General features: G+C 35.1%; 2 protein-coding genes across 3 annotated transcripts; one reads left to right on the top strand and one right to left on the bottom strand.

Moving 5' to 3' along the window:
* The first annotated feature begins 4,057 nt into the window (after nucleotides 1–4,057).
* On the top strand, nucleotides 4,058–8,063 carry LOC107797862 (uncharacterized). 2 transcript variants are annotated; one of them, XM_016620784.2, is made up of 5 exons: nucleotides 4,058–4,610; nucleotides 4,720–5,733; nucleotides 5,992–6,287; nucleotides 7,058–7,261; nucleotides 7,556–8,063. In XM_016620784.2, the coding sequence occupies exons 1-5, from the start codon at nucleotides 4,130–4,132 to the stop codon at nucleotides 7,685–7,687; spliced, it is 2,127 nt and encodes a 708-aa protein (XP_016476270.1). In that variant the 5' UTR covers nucleotides 4,058–4,129; the 3' UTR covers nucleotides 7,688–8,063. The 2 variants fall into 2 exon arrangements, 1 of the variants encoding a protein (XP_016476270.1); XR_012711612.1 differs by having other exon boundaries at nucleotides 4,064–4,610; nucleotides 5,992–6,231.
* Nucleotides 8,064–8,371: 308 nt separating this feature from the next.
* LOC107797861 (uncharacterized) lies at nucleotides 8,372–10,301 on the bottom strand. The gene is made up of 5 exons (XM_016620782.2): nucleotides 9,952–10,301; nucleotides 9,428–9,534; nucleotides 9,165–9,312; nucleotides 8,870–9,064; nucleotides 8,372–8,762 (listed from the first exon to the last, which is right to left on the bottom strand). Exons 1-5 carry the CDS (start codon nucleotides 10,159–10,161, stop codon nucleotides 8,532–8,534), a joined length of 891 nt encoding a protein of 296 aa, XP_016476268.1. The 5' UTR covers nucleotides 10,162–10,301; the 3' UTR covers nucleotides 8,372–8,531.
* Between the last annotated feature and the right edge of the window lie 5,162 nt (nucleotides 10,302–15,463).

Genomic DNA, 15,463 nt, shown 5'->3' with positions numbered 1-15,463 from the left:
CAACATAAACCTTCCGTTCAGGCCATTGCTCAAATAATATCACTGCCTCGAGCTCTTCAATTGTCGTTTTGATGCTTTCATTTTCTTCAGGTTCCTGAATTGTGTCAGGCCTTGAGTCCAAATTTGTCTTTTCTTGTTCAGCTGAAGTTTGATCTTTTTTACCTTCAACTGTTTCCTGTAATTGCTATTTTTCTTTATTTACGGTGCTCGTACTTGTTACAGCGTTGACACTTCTAGCCATCTGCTGATCCCCACGAATTTGGCAAATTCCCCATGGTGATGGGAATTTAATAACCTGATGTAGAGTTGATGGGACAACATCCATATCGTGTATTCATGGTCTCCCCATGATCATATTGTAGGCTATTTCCATATCAACTACCTGAAATTTAGTTTCCTTAACAACACCCGTAGCAAAAGTTGTTAGAATTACCTCTCCTTTTGTTACTACACTTGAATTGTCGAAGCCTGACAAAGTGTGCGCCTTGGGTATCATTTTGTCTTCAACTTGCATTTCCCGTAGTACCCTTAGTAATATAATATTTACAGAACTCCCTGGATCAATCAAAACTCGTTTTACATTAGTATCATGTACAAGTAAAGATATTACCAGTGCGTCATTATATGGAGTTGTCACTCCTTCGGTATCTGCATTATCGAACGAAATACTTTCTTTTTCTAGGACCTGCCGCACCCGTTTCCCGTGTGTAATTGTTACCTTAGAAACCTTGTTGGAGGCTGTGTAGGTTATGCCGTGAATATCTTCTCCCCTGCTTATGACATTCACTGTCCTCTTGGGTGAAGGAGGTTGTGGTGGCTCTTGCCTGTTTTTCATATAAGCTTGTTTTCCTTTCTCGCTAAATAACTCAGTGAGGTACCCTTGCTTCAATAGATGATCCACTTCACTCTGCAAGAATCTACATTCTGAAGTTTTGTGCCCGTGATCATTGTGGAATTCGCACCAATGATCTGGATTGCGTCTATTTGGATTTGACCGCATCTCTTTTGGCCACCATACCTTATCTCCCATGCTTCTTAAAACAGCTACGAGCTCGGAGGTAGAGACATTAAAATTATATCCGCCGAATCGTGCCTTTAAACTTCTGTCATCATCTCGTGATTCTTGTCTGTTCCGATCATTCCTGAACTTTGAAGAAGAACCAGAGTCCCTGTTCCTTGATTTTTGATCACTAAATATAGTCTGAAAAACACTAATATAGTCTAAGGAAGATAAGAGGGAGAAGAGCAAGGCTACGATCGTCATGCAGCTACCTTGCCAACTCCGAATATCCACGACGGATGGAAGAATCAGCGCTCGCTATCACGTCTAGCAACCCCTGGATCTGCACACAAGGTGCATGGAGTAATGTGAGTACGCCAACTCAGTAAGTAATAAAGGTAAATAAAGACTGAGCAGTAAGAAACACGTAAATCCACGTCATGAAATCTTAGTAAGTACAACATGCTTTCAAATCAGTATATAAGTCAAAACATCTCGTTTAAATTCCAATTTCGGTAAAAATCATTTGAAGATATTTTTCAACATCTTCAACAGAGGTTCAATGCAATTAGAGTAAAAGTGATGAAAATCATAAACAACCACTCGGGGAAAATTTGTATTATAAACCGCCCCTCGAGCATAACATCACTCAGAATCAGCCCCTCGGGCAAAACCTCACAATCACTCGTAATCATCCCCTCGGGCATAACATGAATCAAGAACAGCCCCTCAGGCAACATCATATCACTCATTCAGGGTACCCGCGCTTACTGGGGGTGTATAGACTCCGAAGGGGCTCCTACAGCCCAAGCGCGATAACAAGCCACCTCGTGTCATAAATCAATCAGGCCATCAGTCTCTCATAATCACAAATCAGTAACATCATGCTGCGGCGCAGCTCGATCTCATAATATCCTCACAACACATGCCCTCGACCTCACTCAGTCAGAAACCTCTCAAGCCACTCGGGCTATCAGTAAAATAGGGTGCTCAGCCCAAAATATCATTTTATGCATCAAAACAGATTAATAAGTATTGAGTTACGAAAACATTAAAACATAACATGATTGAGTAAAGATCTTAAGTCAAAACAGTAAGGAAACAATAAGAAAAGACCCCTAAGGGTCCAAACAGCTTGGCACGAGGTCCAAATATGGCATTCAACCCAAATTATAGAAATTTGTTCTAAAACACAAAAGTATCATACAGTTTCTAGTCAAATACGCAACTTAATAGTTGCTACGGGGGCGGACCAAGTCACAATCCCCAACAGTGCACGCCACACGCTGTCATCTAGCATGTACGTCACCTTAAAATAGTAAAACGATGTGAAATCCGGTGTTTCATACCCTCATGACAAGATTTACAACCATTTCTTACCTCAAACCGGACAAAACTCTAACCCGCGATGCCCTTGCCTCTCAACTCGGCCTCCAAATGCTCCGAATCTAACCAAAATCAGTATATTATCATCAATATACTCTAAAGGAATGAATTCCGCATGAAAATTATCAAATTAGATAAAAAAATCCCGAATTTGGCTCAAACTCGGCCCCCGGGCCCACGTCTCGGAATCTGATAAAAATTACAAAACTAGAAAGCCCATTCAATCTCGAGTCTACCCATATCAAATTTATCAAAATTCGATATCAAATGGCTATTCAAATTCCCAAAATTAACTCTCCAATTCTCTCCCATCCCCCCCCCCCCCAATTTTCACCCCAAATTCCCAATTTAGATGATAAAAATCAAGACACAATCATGGGATTTAACCAAAATCAAGTGAAGAACACTTACCTCAATCATTTATCTGAAAATTCCCTCTAAAATTGCCTTCTCCCCTGCTCTCTATTGAATTTTGGAATTATGAACTCAAACCCTCGTTTTTGAACTTTAAACATTCTGCCCAGATGTTTCCTCTTCGCGAACGCGGTACTGCCCTCGCGTTTGCGAAGCACAAGCTGCCTCAGACCAAAAGTTCCTCGTTCGCGAACGCGAGGACCTACTCGCGAATGCGAAGCCTTAGCTGGCTGACCCTACGCGAACGTGGAACAGACCTCGCGAACGCGTAGCCTTAAGTCCTACACCTTCGTGAACATGGGAGCCACATCGCGAATGCGAAGAACAACTCAGTTGCCCCTCTCAAAATCCCTTCGCGAACGTGAGAGCCCTTTCGCGAACACGATGAAGGAATTCTCTGCAACAAAATACCAGAAAATATTCCAACTTCCAAAACCAAGAATTGTCTGTTAACCACCCGAAACTCACTTGAGGCCCTCAGGACCTCAACCAAACATGCCAACACATCCCATAACATTATTCAAACTTAGTCGAGCCTTCGAATAACTCAAAACAACACCAAAACACCAAATCATCCTCGGATTCAAGCCTAAGAACTTATAAACTTTCAAATTTCCCAAACGACGCCGAAACCTATCAAATCACCTCCGAATGACCTAAATTTTTGCACACACGTCACAAATGACACTACAGACCTACTCCAATTTCCGAAAATTCCATTCTGACCTCGATATCAAGATTTCCACTGCCGACCGAAAAACGCCAAATTTTCAATTCCGCCAATTCAAGCCTAATTCTACCACAGACCTCCAAATTACGTTCCGAACACGCTCCTAAGTCCAAAATCACCTAACGGAGCTATCCGAACCATCAGAATTCACATCCGAGATCTTCTACACATAAGTTAACATCCGGTTAATTTTTCCAACTTAAGCTTCTAAATAAGAGACTAAGTACCTCATTCCACTCCAAGACTACTCCGAACCTGAACCAACCAACACGATACGATGAAATACAATTGAACAACACATAAAGAAACAGAAATGGAGAAAATGGGACTGTAACTCATGAAACGACCGATCGCGTAGTTACCATAGTAATAAGTCAAATGAAAAGTTCAAGTGAAGAGGTGGGTAGTAAAGTGAAATGCTCTTTGCTAATTTATCCTTAATAAAATGCATAATGCTATAATGATTTATAAAAAAAAATAAAAAATTGCAAAGTCACATTTGAGTGTTGAGGTCCAACTCATATGCTATAATGATTTATAAAATAAAAATAAAAAAATTGCAAAGTCACATTTGAGTGTCGAGGTCAAACTCCACAACCATGGCGGGAGCTTACAGCACTTCACCATGTTTCGTTCGACCTCACGCTCTCCTTTCAAGGAAACCTCTTTTGCTAGCATGTGCCGTAATTACACCGCGCCCAAGAAAACTCACAAAGAGAAAAAACTATCTCCGTCCAAAAATACTCAAAACCCTAACTAAACCCTACATAAACCCCCGAACTGAACCAATAATAAGTCCCCTTGAAACCCCAATTCAACACACCCACATTTTGCCTTCTGACCAAGTCACTGGAGACGAGCTGAAACTGCCGGAAAATCAAAAACTCCGGCTGCCGGAAGTTTCAGAGCCCGCCGGAGTTGTTAATGACACTGCAGGTACTTTCTATGAAACCCCACTTCAACAAACCCACATTTTTTCCTCCGACCTAGCCGCCGGAGACGAGCTGAACACGTCGGGAAATCAAGAACTCCGACTGTCAGAAGTTTCAGGCCCTGCCGGAGTTGTTGATGCATCTGCAGGTACATTTTTCTAAAACCCCTGTAGTGAATTTTGATGATTTATGCTATAAAAGTTAAAACTTTTAATACCTTAATGGCTGTAAAAACTGAGTTGTTGATGCAACTACAGGTGTCTTTACTAAAAGCTCGTTACTGAAATTTGGGTTGTGGGTAGTTGGAGCCTTTGTATTTCAAACGGTTTGTGCTGTTTGGGTACTTGGTTCAGCTGATTATAGTGGAAATAATGGAACTTCGGATCGTAATGGCTATAAAAATGAAGTCCTGGATTTGGAAGGTAAAAGTAAGCACAAATTGAGAATGTTTGTGAATGGAGACGGAAAGCAAAATGGTGAAAATGGGGGTATTGTATTTGTGGATGAGACTGAAATGGAGAAAAAGATCAAGGAAATTCGACATATGGCAAGGGAGGCAAGAGAGAAGGAGAGGTTGGAGACGAAGGGAAGTAACGTCGATGAGGAGAGCGAGGATGGAGAAGATAGTGATGTTAAAATTGGAATAAAGAAGGAAGTTGACGAACGATTAATCAAGATGAGAAAGAGACTGGAGAAGGGTAGCGACAAGCAGCCTGCAAATTCTGTTAATTATCCAAGGGTGGATGTTGATAAAAATGGCAGGAAACATGGTGTTAATTTGGATGAGAAAGAGCTTAATGCTGCTTTAATATTTAAAAGAAAGCATAAAATTAGAGATTTCGGCAGTAAGCCAAGTAATAAACCAAAGGGTTTTGTGCCCCCTGAACATCCAAGTGCTGGTACAAATGGAGAAAAAACCGTGGAGGGCAACACTGAAGTACTGAAGAACGGAAATGGAGAAGGTGGAGTCGATGTGTCAGGCGATGATGAGGTAGACCTGTTCACCCTTGATTCTCACAGAGGTGCTATCATGAATTTTGGTGAAAGCATAGAGAGAAAAGAGAACACTGAAGAGGCAGAATCCGAAACACCTGTACAGATGAAGAAATCATCCGAAAACAACCTGAGGCGGGAAAAAGGAAGGTGTATTAAAAAAGTTGAAGGTGGAAAAGTTGATGTTGTCAAATCTGTCAAGAAGAACTCATTGGAGACGAGAGGGCGGAAGAAAAAAAGAATTGCATCAGACTTGGAGGAATCTGAACCAGGAATCGGTAACATTCTAAAACCCTTTTAACTGGCTTCATTTTTATGTAATGACACGCTTTATCGCTGCCCAGGGTTTGTATCTATTGATTACCTTCTGAAATTGTACTTTATAGTGTTAAACCTTTATGTCTTTCACCTATTGAGTAACTGCTGAAAAACAATGAGAGAAATCTTGGAACCAATTTTGTCTCTTGTTACACTAGTTCCTGTAATCAGCGAGAGATGCATTTTAATGTACTGCACTGTTTGGTTGTAACCTACAGATATTTCGGTAGATAGAAATAATGGGAGCAGTTTGTTTGAAGCTGTAGACTCAAAAGAACCAATTCAGGAGACAGGAACTATTTCAAATACTGGAAACACTTTGGTTGAAGTTGTGGACTCAAAAGAATCACATAGTATGAAGAGTACTACAACAATGAACGGACACAAGAAGTCAAATCGAAATGGAGCTTCAAAGATGGAGGAGGTTAAGGACCAAAAAGTAGTGAAACCAAACGGGGGTATGAAATCAGGAAATGATACTGACTTGTGGTGGTTCAGTCTTCCTTATGTTCTTGTATGTATATGGATCTATGATCACTTCTTACTTGTTTGTTTTCGACAGCTTGTATTCCCACTATTTGTGGTTCTAAGTATTGCAGCAAACTTGGTGATGTCAAAAGAAAAAAAAAAAGATCTGAGCTCTGTTTAGATTTTGAAAGGTGGGAAGTCTGGGAGGAAGCCAATTTATTGAACTGAAGCAATGTGCTGTTACTGCAGTTTACTTGAACTTGGGATCATTGCCTTGTCTCTCTCTCTATCTTTTTTTTTTTTTTTGGGATAACTGTGATCCTTGTCTTATCATGTGAGAAATATTTATCAGATTTTATGTAGCATCGTGCTAGAAGTGCTTTAACCAGCCATTTTTATCTCCCTTGCATATTGTATAACCTTACCCTCTTTCTTTGGTTGTTGCTCTCCTCAATAATTTTGTTTCATATATTTCACGGATTCCCTTACTGAGGCACTTGCATATTTGTGTTAAAGATCAGAGAACTTTTCTAGTTGGTATATTGCTGACATCCGGTTGTTTAAGTACCAATAATTCAGTATAGCAAGAAAGATACTTGACAATGCTCTTGTGTGATTCATTGACCTTATATTGGATATTCACAGTCAAAATTTATATGTTAATGTGTTTTGAACGGACAAATCTTAATCCTATGTCAGATAGATTGCTTTTTGTTTCCTGTCCTGTCTGTTTCCAATTTTCCAAAGTCTGAATAAATGTGTTTGCTGTGGCTTTTGCTTCATGCTTCTGTTACCAACGTGCATGTTAATATGCAGGTTATTCGCATGAGGAGAGGTCATGAAGATGAAGGACCAGAAGGATTATTTGCCATAAAAAGTAGCTCTAATGCGAATGGTAGCTCATCTCATACAGTTGCCTTTGAAGATCGTGGTGATGCCACCAATTTTTGTTATCTCTTGGAGTCCTTCTTTGACGATTTAGGAGACTTCAGTGCTGAAATTGTCCCTTTTCCTGTTAAAGTAAGAATATTAAGCTTGTCTGAGTATCTTTATGTTATTTCCATGTATTGCATTCTATTCCAATTGCATTTTGAGGACCTTATTAATTTTTTGATAACAACCACCCTACTACCCTTTCAAGGACTATTAGTACTGTTGAAAGTCCACTAAAGAAAAGTTGGTTAATTTGTTACTCCGCAAGAGTGACAGTATCTATGAACGTGTAACTGAATTTTCAACTTGTGTATATACCATGATATTTTTTAATTCTGATCATTCACTTATTAAGAAGGCATAAAATACTTATATTTTCAGGAACTTATCGAGGCAGTTAGATCACATGCTATGAAGGCAATCGTTGTGAAGAAGGGGAAACTGAAGCTTTATGCTGGACAACCATTAACTGATGTTGAGATGGCCTTGCGCTCATTGGTTGAACCAGAATAATCTCTGTTGAAGAAGAATAGATCCTTTGTCTCTCTAGAGAAATTTTGGTGATATCTTGGCATCTATGCTAATGAGATTGAAGCTGCCCGTCCTTGATTGCAGCAGATACAAGAAATGAGGGTCTCTCTATCTTATCAATGGACCAACATATGGCATTTTATCTGTGGGATACAATCTTGTTTTGCTTCACTTGAAAAATCATTGAAAGATCAAATAGAGCTTTTCATTTTCTTACTAGGGGCTACCCTTTTTTCTGTCTATTTATGAGGCTTGGAGAACTCATGCACAATGTGCATTTGTTGAGAATCATCTATGTAAAACATACACACAACGCCACATTATTTCTGTGCATATAATTAAACGGTTTTCCCTTTTATTTGTGGTTGTACTTTTCTATTGCATCATTGTTGGGTGAGAAAACTTTTGCAGCGGATTGCTAAGCTGAAAGAAGATTTCAATCATAGTCATTGCCAGCAAGCTCTGTGAACTATATTTCACGAGGCATTGTTTTTATCATCAGCATTTTTAGAGTTATGTGATCTTTGCTTGTGGTCGAAAAAAATGAAAAATAGAGCCTATTTATTTGAGTGAAGTTGAAAAGAAATGAATATTTTAAGTTCAGTTGAACAAAAGTATTTGGTGCAGTTGAAATTGTTTTTGACATGAACCACTTTGGAAAAAATGTTGAAGACTTGTGAGTGAAAACTATTATTTCACTTAAATTACTTCTCAAACGAACTTTTGGGAACAAAATGATAATACATGAAGTTGCAGCATGCTGCTGCTTCCTAGGCTCACTAAACAAGAGCTTTTACTGCTATTACTCTGTCTTTTGTAAAGTCTACTAGGAAGAAACAATTTTAACCATGGCTTGTGAATGAATAGCTGGAAGATTAGACTGGCAAAAGTCTTGCCATGTCTCTTGTTTCTGCTCTTCATTCTCTGTTAATGCCTCGTATACTGAAACCACTATACTTCTAGCTGCTTCTCTTGCCTCGGGGAGTCGATCATTGAGCAAATTTACAGCAATTTGAACCAACGAAACGAATCCAAACTCCTCCATTCCATTCCGTTCCTAGAATAGAAATGCCAACCGTTAGTTTGTGTTAGCAAAATGCTGCAACAGTTACATTCTGGAAAGAAATAAGTTGTAAGTTCAAGGGAATGTATAAGTTCACCAACCATTTTAGAAACACAATCTGAAATTGAGACTGCAGCTTTTGCTCTGATTCTCATGTTGGAATGTTTCACATAGGTGTGAAGCTTATGGAGCAAAGGAAGAGGAGTCATTGACTCCACCATTGCCTTGAGCGCCTTATCTGCTTCTTCACAAACAAACCTTTTGTCTTGAGAAGCCTTCAGCAGCAGCTGCAAAAGCTGTAAAAAGCCATACAATCCAATTAAATTATCATTAGACAGTCACTAGAACGTTACCAACTCGATAGCTCTGACAAGATCCTTAAGGGCAGATACGTACCACGTTTTCAAATGCATCAGAAATAGGTGATTCGAATAACTTATCACCAAAAGCTTTCAAGATATCAGCTGAAGCCATGACAGAAGTCTTGCAAAGAGCACTTCTTGGATTTTTCATTGCCTTAACAATCACCAACATAACTTTGTCCCTAACATTGCAAAACGACATAAAAATAAGTAAAAAAGAAACCACATCTCTCATCCCAAAATTCAAACACCTAAAATCAAACAACACAATTCCCATAAATTCAATAGTGAACTTACAAAATTGGCAGCAAGAGAGCAGAGTGAAACAACACAAATCGCCTCGTATCATTCAGTGAGTGACAAATTTCCAACCAATCTTTAGATTCCAACCCTTCAACAAGTCCCTGAAATTTACAAAAGAAAAATTCAATCAATGGTAATAAAATCTTTAATTTCAAGAAAGAGAGAAGAAACAACAAGAGAGTTCCCCCCACAAGCAGATCCGGGATTTAAACTTTATAAATTCAGATTCAAAATTCTACGACATCATGTCTAATTTACTGGTTCAAATATCAAATTGATTATTTAGTGAATCTTTTAACGCGTATATATGACGTGGATGGGGTATAGATTTTTTACACCATGGGGTAAAAAATTAACCTACAACAATAGGTAACTATAAACTATTTCTATCAATCTTGATATGATAACCTGAAAAATTGTGTGAAAACCTGTTGTAACAAGTTAAATTATACTGAAAGTGTAAAAAATCTTTACATTGATGGTGTATATAACTTAAATCCAGAGAAAAATAGAGTTACCTGGATTTTGCTATCTGGGCCGGGAATAGGTTCAAGATTTTCAGATGGGATGTAATCAACGGTGGAATCTAGCACAGGAGCCTTGTTTTCATCATTGACAACAACTTCAGACTGTTTCTGATTATGATTTACTGCTGCTATGACTTTTGCTTGTTTTTTGGGTCTTTCAAGTGCAACAGGGAGAGCGTTATCGAGAGATCTGAGTGCCATTTGAAAATTCAGATTTTTTTCCCACACTTTTTCTTGGAATGTTTTTTGAGTTTTGGAGAATGAGCAAGAGAGTGATTTTATGAATGGGATTTGGAGTTTGGGGGTAATAGAAAAAGGAAAGATTGTTGCAACGGTCAGTTTTGAATTTGAAAAATCAAAGAAAATGAAAAGGGATAATAATGAAATTACTATTAGGAGATAAGAGAAGGAGGGAACGGTCACCTTCTGTTGGGTTTTGTGACAAAGAATCCTAAATAAACGTTGATTATTTCATTTTTCATTTTGAAAAGTAAAGGCGGGATTCCTTTTTTTTTTTCCCGGAAAAGGGCCAAAAATGTCCTTGAACTATTCGAAATAACTCAAAAATATCCTCCGTTTATTTTTTGTACCAAAAATATCTCTGCCGTCTATGTTTTGGACCACAAATGCCCCTAAACCGTTAGTCTTGCCATTGAAGCTGACATGACAGTCCAACTAGGTTAGATTTGCTTACATGACCATCCACCTAAGCAATCCAGCATGATAAAATTATTTTTTCGAAAAAATTATTTTTCCAATTTTTTTATTAAAATACAAAATCAACATTTATTCCCAAAAAAGTAAAAAATATTCGGAAAAATTATTTATTTTGGATTTTTTTTATTAAAATACAAAATAAACACTTATTCCGAAAATAGTAAAAAAAAATTAAGAAAAATTATTTATTTATTAAAATATTATATATAATATACAAAATAAATTATTTTGGAGCGTGCTTTAATATATTGTTCCGGAAATTTGTTACTTTTTTCGGAATAAGTGTTCGACCGTGAAATTTTTTAATTTCACTTAAAGTTAAATTTTGGAATTTTTTAAAATTTGAAAACTCCAAAAATTATAAGAACTTCAGATGAACCAATTGATACTTATAGTAGAAGTGTGCCTTTTGTGAAGCTATAACTGATAAGTATCTAAAATTTTAGATCAAACTAATCATAAATTCACAAAAGAAAACAATGGAGTTTTTTAATCAAATCATAAAGCCAATCAAGAATAATTTTTCCGGAATCTTTTTACTATTTTCGGAATAAGTGTTGATTTTGTATTTTAATAAAAAAATTCCGAAATAAATAATTTTTCTGAATATTTTTTACTTTTTTCAAAATAAATGTTGATTTTGCATTTTAATAAAAAATTTCGGAAAAATAGTTTTTCCGAAAAAATAGTTTTGCCATGCTAAATTGCTTAGGTTGATGGCCATGTAAGCAAATCTAACTTAGTTGGACTGTCATGTCAGCTTCAATGACAAGACTAACGACTTAGGGGCATTTGTGGTCCAAAACATAGACGGCAGGGATATTTTTGGCACCAAAAACAAGCGGAGGATATTTTTGAGCTATTTCGAATAGTTCAAGGACATTTTTGGCCCTTTTCCAATTTTTGGTCCTTATATATATAAGCGGAGGATATATATATATATATATATATATATATATATATATATATATATATATATATATAAGGGTTCAAAATGCTCCTAAACTATTGAAAAATGTTTAAAAATACCCTTCATCCACTTATTGGGTTAAAAATACCCTTTCATCCACCTTTTTGGTTCACTTACGCCCTTTGACCATTAGATCAATGTTGAATTAAAAAAAATTACTTAAAAAAAATATTTTGCAAACTAATCCACAAGTAGTCCACTAATTTAGTAAAGTCTTTTTTTTTTCAGTTTTTACAAAAAAATATTTTTTTCATTTTTTTCTAGTTTTTTTAAAGCAATTTTTTTGTAAAAACTGGAATTTGTTTTTGTAAAAACAGAAAAAATTGTTTTTAATAAAATATTTTTGTTTTTTAAAAACTGAAAAAACTATTTTAAACAAAATATTTTCGTTTTTGAAAAATATTTTTTTTTTCAATTTTTTCAGTTTTTCGAAAGCATTTTTTTTTTTGTAAAAATTGAAAAAACAAATTTATAAAAACTAAAAAAGAAAATTGTAAAAATTGGAAAAAATATTTTCGTTTTTTAACAAAATATTTTTGTTTTTTAAAAACTGAAATATTAAAAAATGGAAAAATGAAAAAAAACTGAATAAATGAAAAAAAAATTTAAAAAAAAAATATTTTGTTGAATTGTTTTTTTCAGTTTTTAGAAAACAAAAATATTTTTGATAAAAATAATTTTTTCTTCTGTTTTTACAATTTGTTTTCCTGTTTTTACAAAAAAATGCTTTAAAAAAACTGAAAAAAATATTTTTTTTAAATATTTTTAATTTAGCATTGATCTAAGAGTCAAAGGGCATAAGTGAACCAAAAAGGTGGATGGAGGGGTATTTTTAGCCCAATTGGTGAATAAAGGGTATTTTTAAACATTTTTCAATAGTTTAAGGGCATTTGAAACCCTTTTCCGTATATATTAACAATGTATACATAGTTTACATTATTTATATAGTTTAACATGTAATAATAAATTATTACTTACTAGGTTATATTATTGTTTATCAATGATAAGATTTACTTATAATTACCTTATAGGTAATTTAACTAGGAATGAATCATTTATTTTGTGTTGGTTTGCGTAAAACTAGAATTTGAATCTAGTTTTCGAATAAATGTTTTACGATATTTCTAACATTATCACTTAGTAAAACTTATTTTTTAGGTTTTCATATGGTTACGTTAATAAAATAAATTCGACCAGAGATAATTTAATGCCATTAAACATATTATAGAATATTAACTCCATATTTTATTTTATTTTGTTAAAAGAAATTTTATTCAGCCAAGTAAATATATTTATACTACCTGCTCATTGGACTCTTAAGTCAGAATCAATCAAAAATAACCAGAAGAAAGCACTGAAGACAATCACTACGAGTTATTCACTACTAGGGGGTGGGGACGGGCTAGGATGGGTTGGGCGGGGAGCGAGTTTTGGACGAACATATTTTAGTAACGGTGCACCGAAACCCGGTTAGCCCGGTCACCCGTTAACGGGTTTTTATCGGGCTATAGTCCGGTCCAGCCCGATTTTCATTACAATATTTTTTTTTAATTTTTGGACCGTTGCCAACGGTCAAATTCAAAAATGACTGTTGGGCAACGACCTTTTTTTTGCAGAAATGGCCATTTTGGCCTTCCCCCTTAAGTAAATAGCCCCCACCCCTAATAATTGATAAATTACAATTTTAACCTTTTAAAAACTATAAATAGCCCTCATTCTTCTTCATTTTTTCTCACAATTTACTCTCTTACTACTCTAATTCTCTCTCAATTCTCTCTTGATAATATTGATTATTGCTCTTAAATTCTCAATTACTTATTATTTCAAGTTTCATCAAATATTTAGTTTAGCCACTATAAAATTATTATTATCAAATATCAAGTATTCAAGTGAAGTGTGATATCAAGTATTAGTCTATCAATTAAGTTTGATATCAAATTTAGTGCGGCATCCGAGTACACTCGTTCCATCTCTTTCTCTTCTTTGGTGTATATTTTATTTTATTATTTAGAATTCTTAATTTAATTTACTTAATGAATATATTAAGAGCAACCAAAAAAGCGTGCACTAATAGGAGTGGGTAGTAGTAAGAGTAAAACTTCTAAAAAATCAAGAGGTGGTGCTGGTTCTTTTAGTAGCTTTACACATATTTCTGAAAGTTCACCTGGAAATTTAAATGTGGATTATGAGCGACTTTAAGAAAATTATGGTATAGATGATGATTTAAATGATAATTTAGATAATATTCAATCACTTGATAATCTTGAAACACCACCAGCTACACCTGGTAATGCTAGTCAAACTCAAAATATTAGGGGTAGAGGTCGTGGTAATACAAGTAGGCATCCCCTCCCTATTAAGAGGAATCGAAGATTAAGAAGTAAGTGTTGGAATTTTTTTGAAAGACTAAAAGAAGATAAAAGTTATGTAAGATGTAAAATTTGTAAGAATGTTTATAAACATGAGACCGGTAAGGGAGGGGGAACGGGTCAACTTCGTAGGCACATGGTAGAGCACCACCCTCTTAATTGGGGTACTGATGAGGAAGATGGACAATAAAACCTTAACTTGGGTACTGGCGGTTTAATGGGTAAATACGATATTAAGAAAGATCGGGAAGAATTAGCTAAAATGATTATTTTAGGTTGTTTACCTTTTAGTTTTGCCGCTTCACCATATCTTGTTACTTATATTTAAAGAATTTATAACCCTTTGTTTAAAGGTATTCCTAGAAGTACTTGTAGAGCTGATATCTTTAGACTTTTTGGACAATATCAGACATATATCCGTTATTTGTTCGCCAGTTTTTCTTGTAGAGTTTCTCTTACTTGTGATATTGGTAGTGCTGTAAATGAAAATGATTATTTGACTGTTACATACCATTGGATAAATGATAATTTTTGTATGCAAAAACGTATTATTGCTTTTAAATATAATGAAGATCAAAGTCATACTTATACATTTATAAGTAACACTATCCATGAAGTTGCTATATTTTATAATCTTGTAGAATTTTTTTTGTGTATGTCATTTGATAATGCTACTAACAATAATGCTGCTATTACAATATTAAAATTGCATCTACATCCACCACTTCCTGAAATGTTTCATGTTAGATGTGCATGTCATATTTATAATTTAATTGTGAAGAGTGGCCTTGAATTATTTAGAGATGAGATCACTTTAGTTAGAAGAGTTGTTGGATTAATTCAAAAAAATAATAGAAGTGCTAGATTAAATGCATTTAAGGAAAAATTTGTACAATATGGACGAAAACCAAGACTCATGCCTGAAGAAATAGTTACTAGATGGAATTATATATACTTATTTATTCTTAAGATGTTGTTATAAATATAAAATGCCTATAACTGAAGTTGCTAATTCTCATTGTGCTGATCCTAACTGTTTGTTAACATCTAGAACTTGGAATGTCATTGAAAATGTTGTAAAATTTTTACAAAATTTTATGTGGCTACACTTGAGTTTTCTGGAGCTTATTATCCTACTATTGCAAATGGTTTAGTTCATATTGCTGAAATTTCTCTTTTTTCATAATTTGAAGAAGAAAGAAGGATATACTTCTATTGTTGAATCTATGCTAGATAAATTAAAAAAATATTTCTACCCAATTCCCCCGATTTACCTAATTGGTGCTATTTAAACCTTTCTATCAAAATGGCCATTTGTCGCCAATTAATCATTGTTTTATATGCTTATATGGATATTGGACCAACTGAAACTCCTGATATTGAAACTTGTATTTCTGATTTACACAAACATTTACAAACTTTATATAATTATTATGCTAACATTGTT

Source organism: Nicotiana tabacum, chromosome 7 (genome assembly GCF_000715075.1).
Source record: "Nicotiana tabacum cultivar K326 chromosome 7, ASM71507v2, whole genome shotgun sequence".
Lineage (NCBI taxonomy): Eukaryota > Viridiplantae > Streptophyta > Magnoliopsida > Solanales > Solanaceae > Nicotiana > Nicotiana tabacum.
Note: the sequence above shows the minus strand (reverse complement) of the source record. Positions and strands in the feature narration are given on the sequence as shown.

What these genes read in the sequence shown, in the direction of transcription:
- LOC107797862 (XM_016620784.2), top strand. Translation starts at nt 4,130, where the DNA reads ATGGCGGGAGCTTACAGCACTTCACCATGTTTCGTTCGACCTCACGCT. An exon ending in GGAATCTGAACCAGGAATCG is followed by an intron (nt 5,734 to 5,991) that starts GTAACATTCTAA and finishes TGTAACCTACAG; the next exon opens with ATATTTCGGTAGATAGAAAT. An exon ending in TTGTCCCTTTTCCTGTTAAA is followed by an intron (nt 7,262 to 7,555) that starts GTAAGAATATTA and finishes TTATATTTTCAG; the next exon opens with GAACTTATCGAGGCAGTTAG.
- LOC107797861 (XM_016620782.2), bottom strand. Translation starts at nt 10,161, where the DNA reads ATGGCACTCAGATCTCTCGATAACGCTCTCCCTGTTGCACTTGAAAGA. An exon ending in GCCCAGATAGCAAAATCCAG is followed by an intron (nt 9,535 to 9,951) that starts GTAACTCTATTT and finishes TGTAAATTTCAG; the next exon opens with GGACTTGTTGAAGGGTTGGA. An exon ending in CTGATGCATTTGAAAACGTG is followed by an intron (nt 9,065 to 9,164) that starts GTACGTATCTGC and finishes GGCTTTTTACAG; the next exon opens with CTTTTGCAGCTGCTGCTGAA.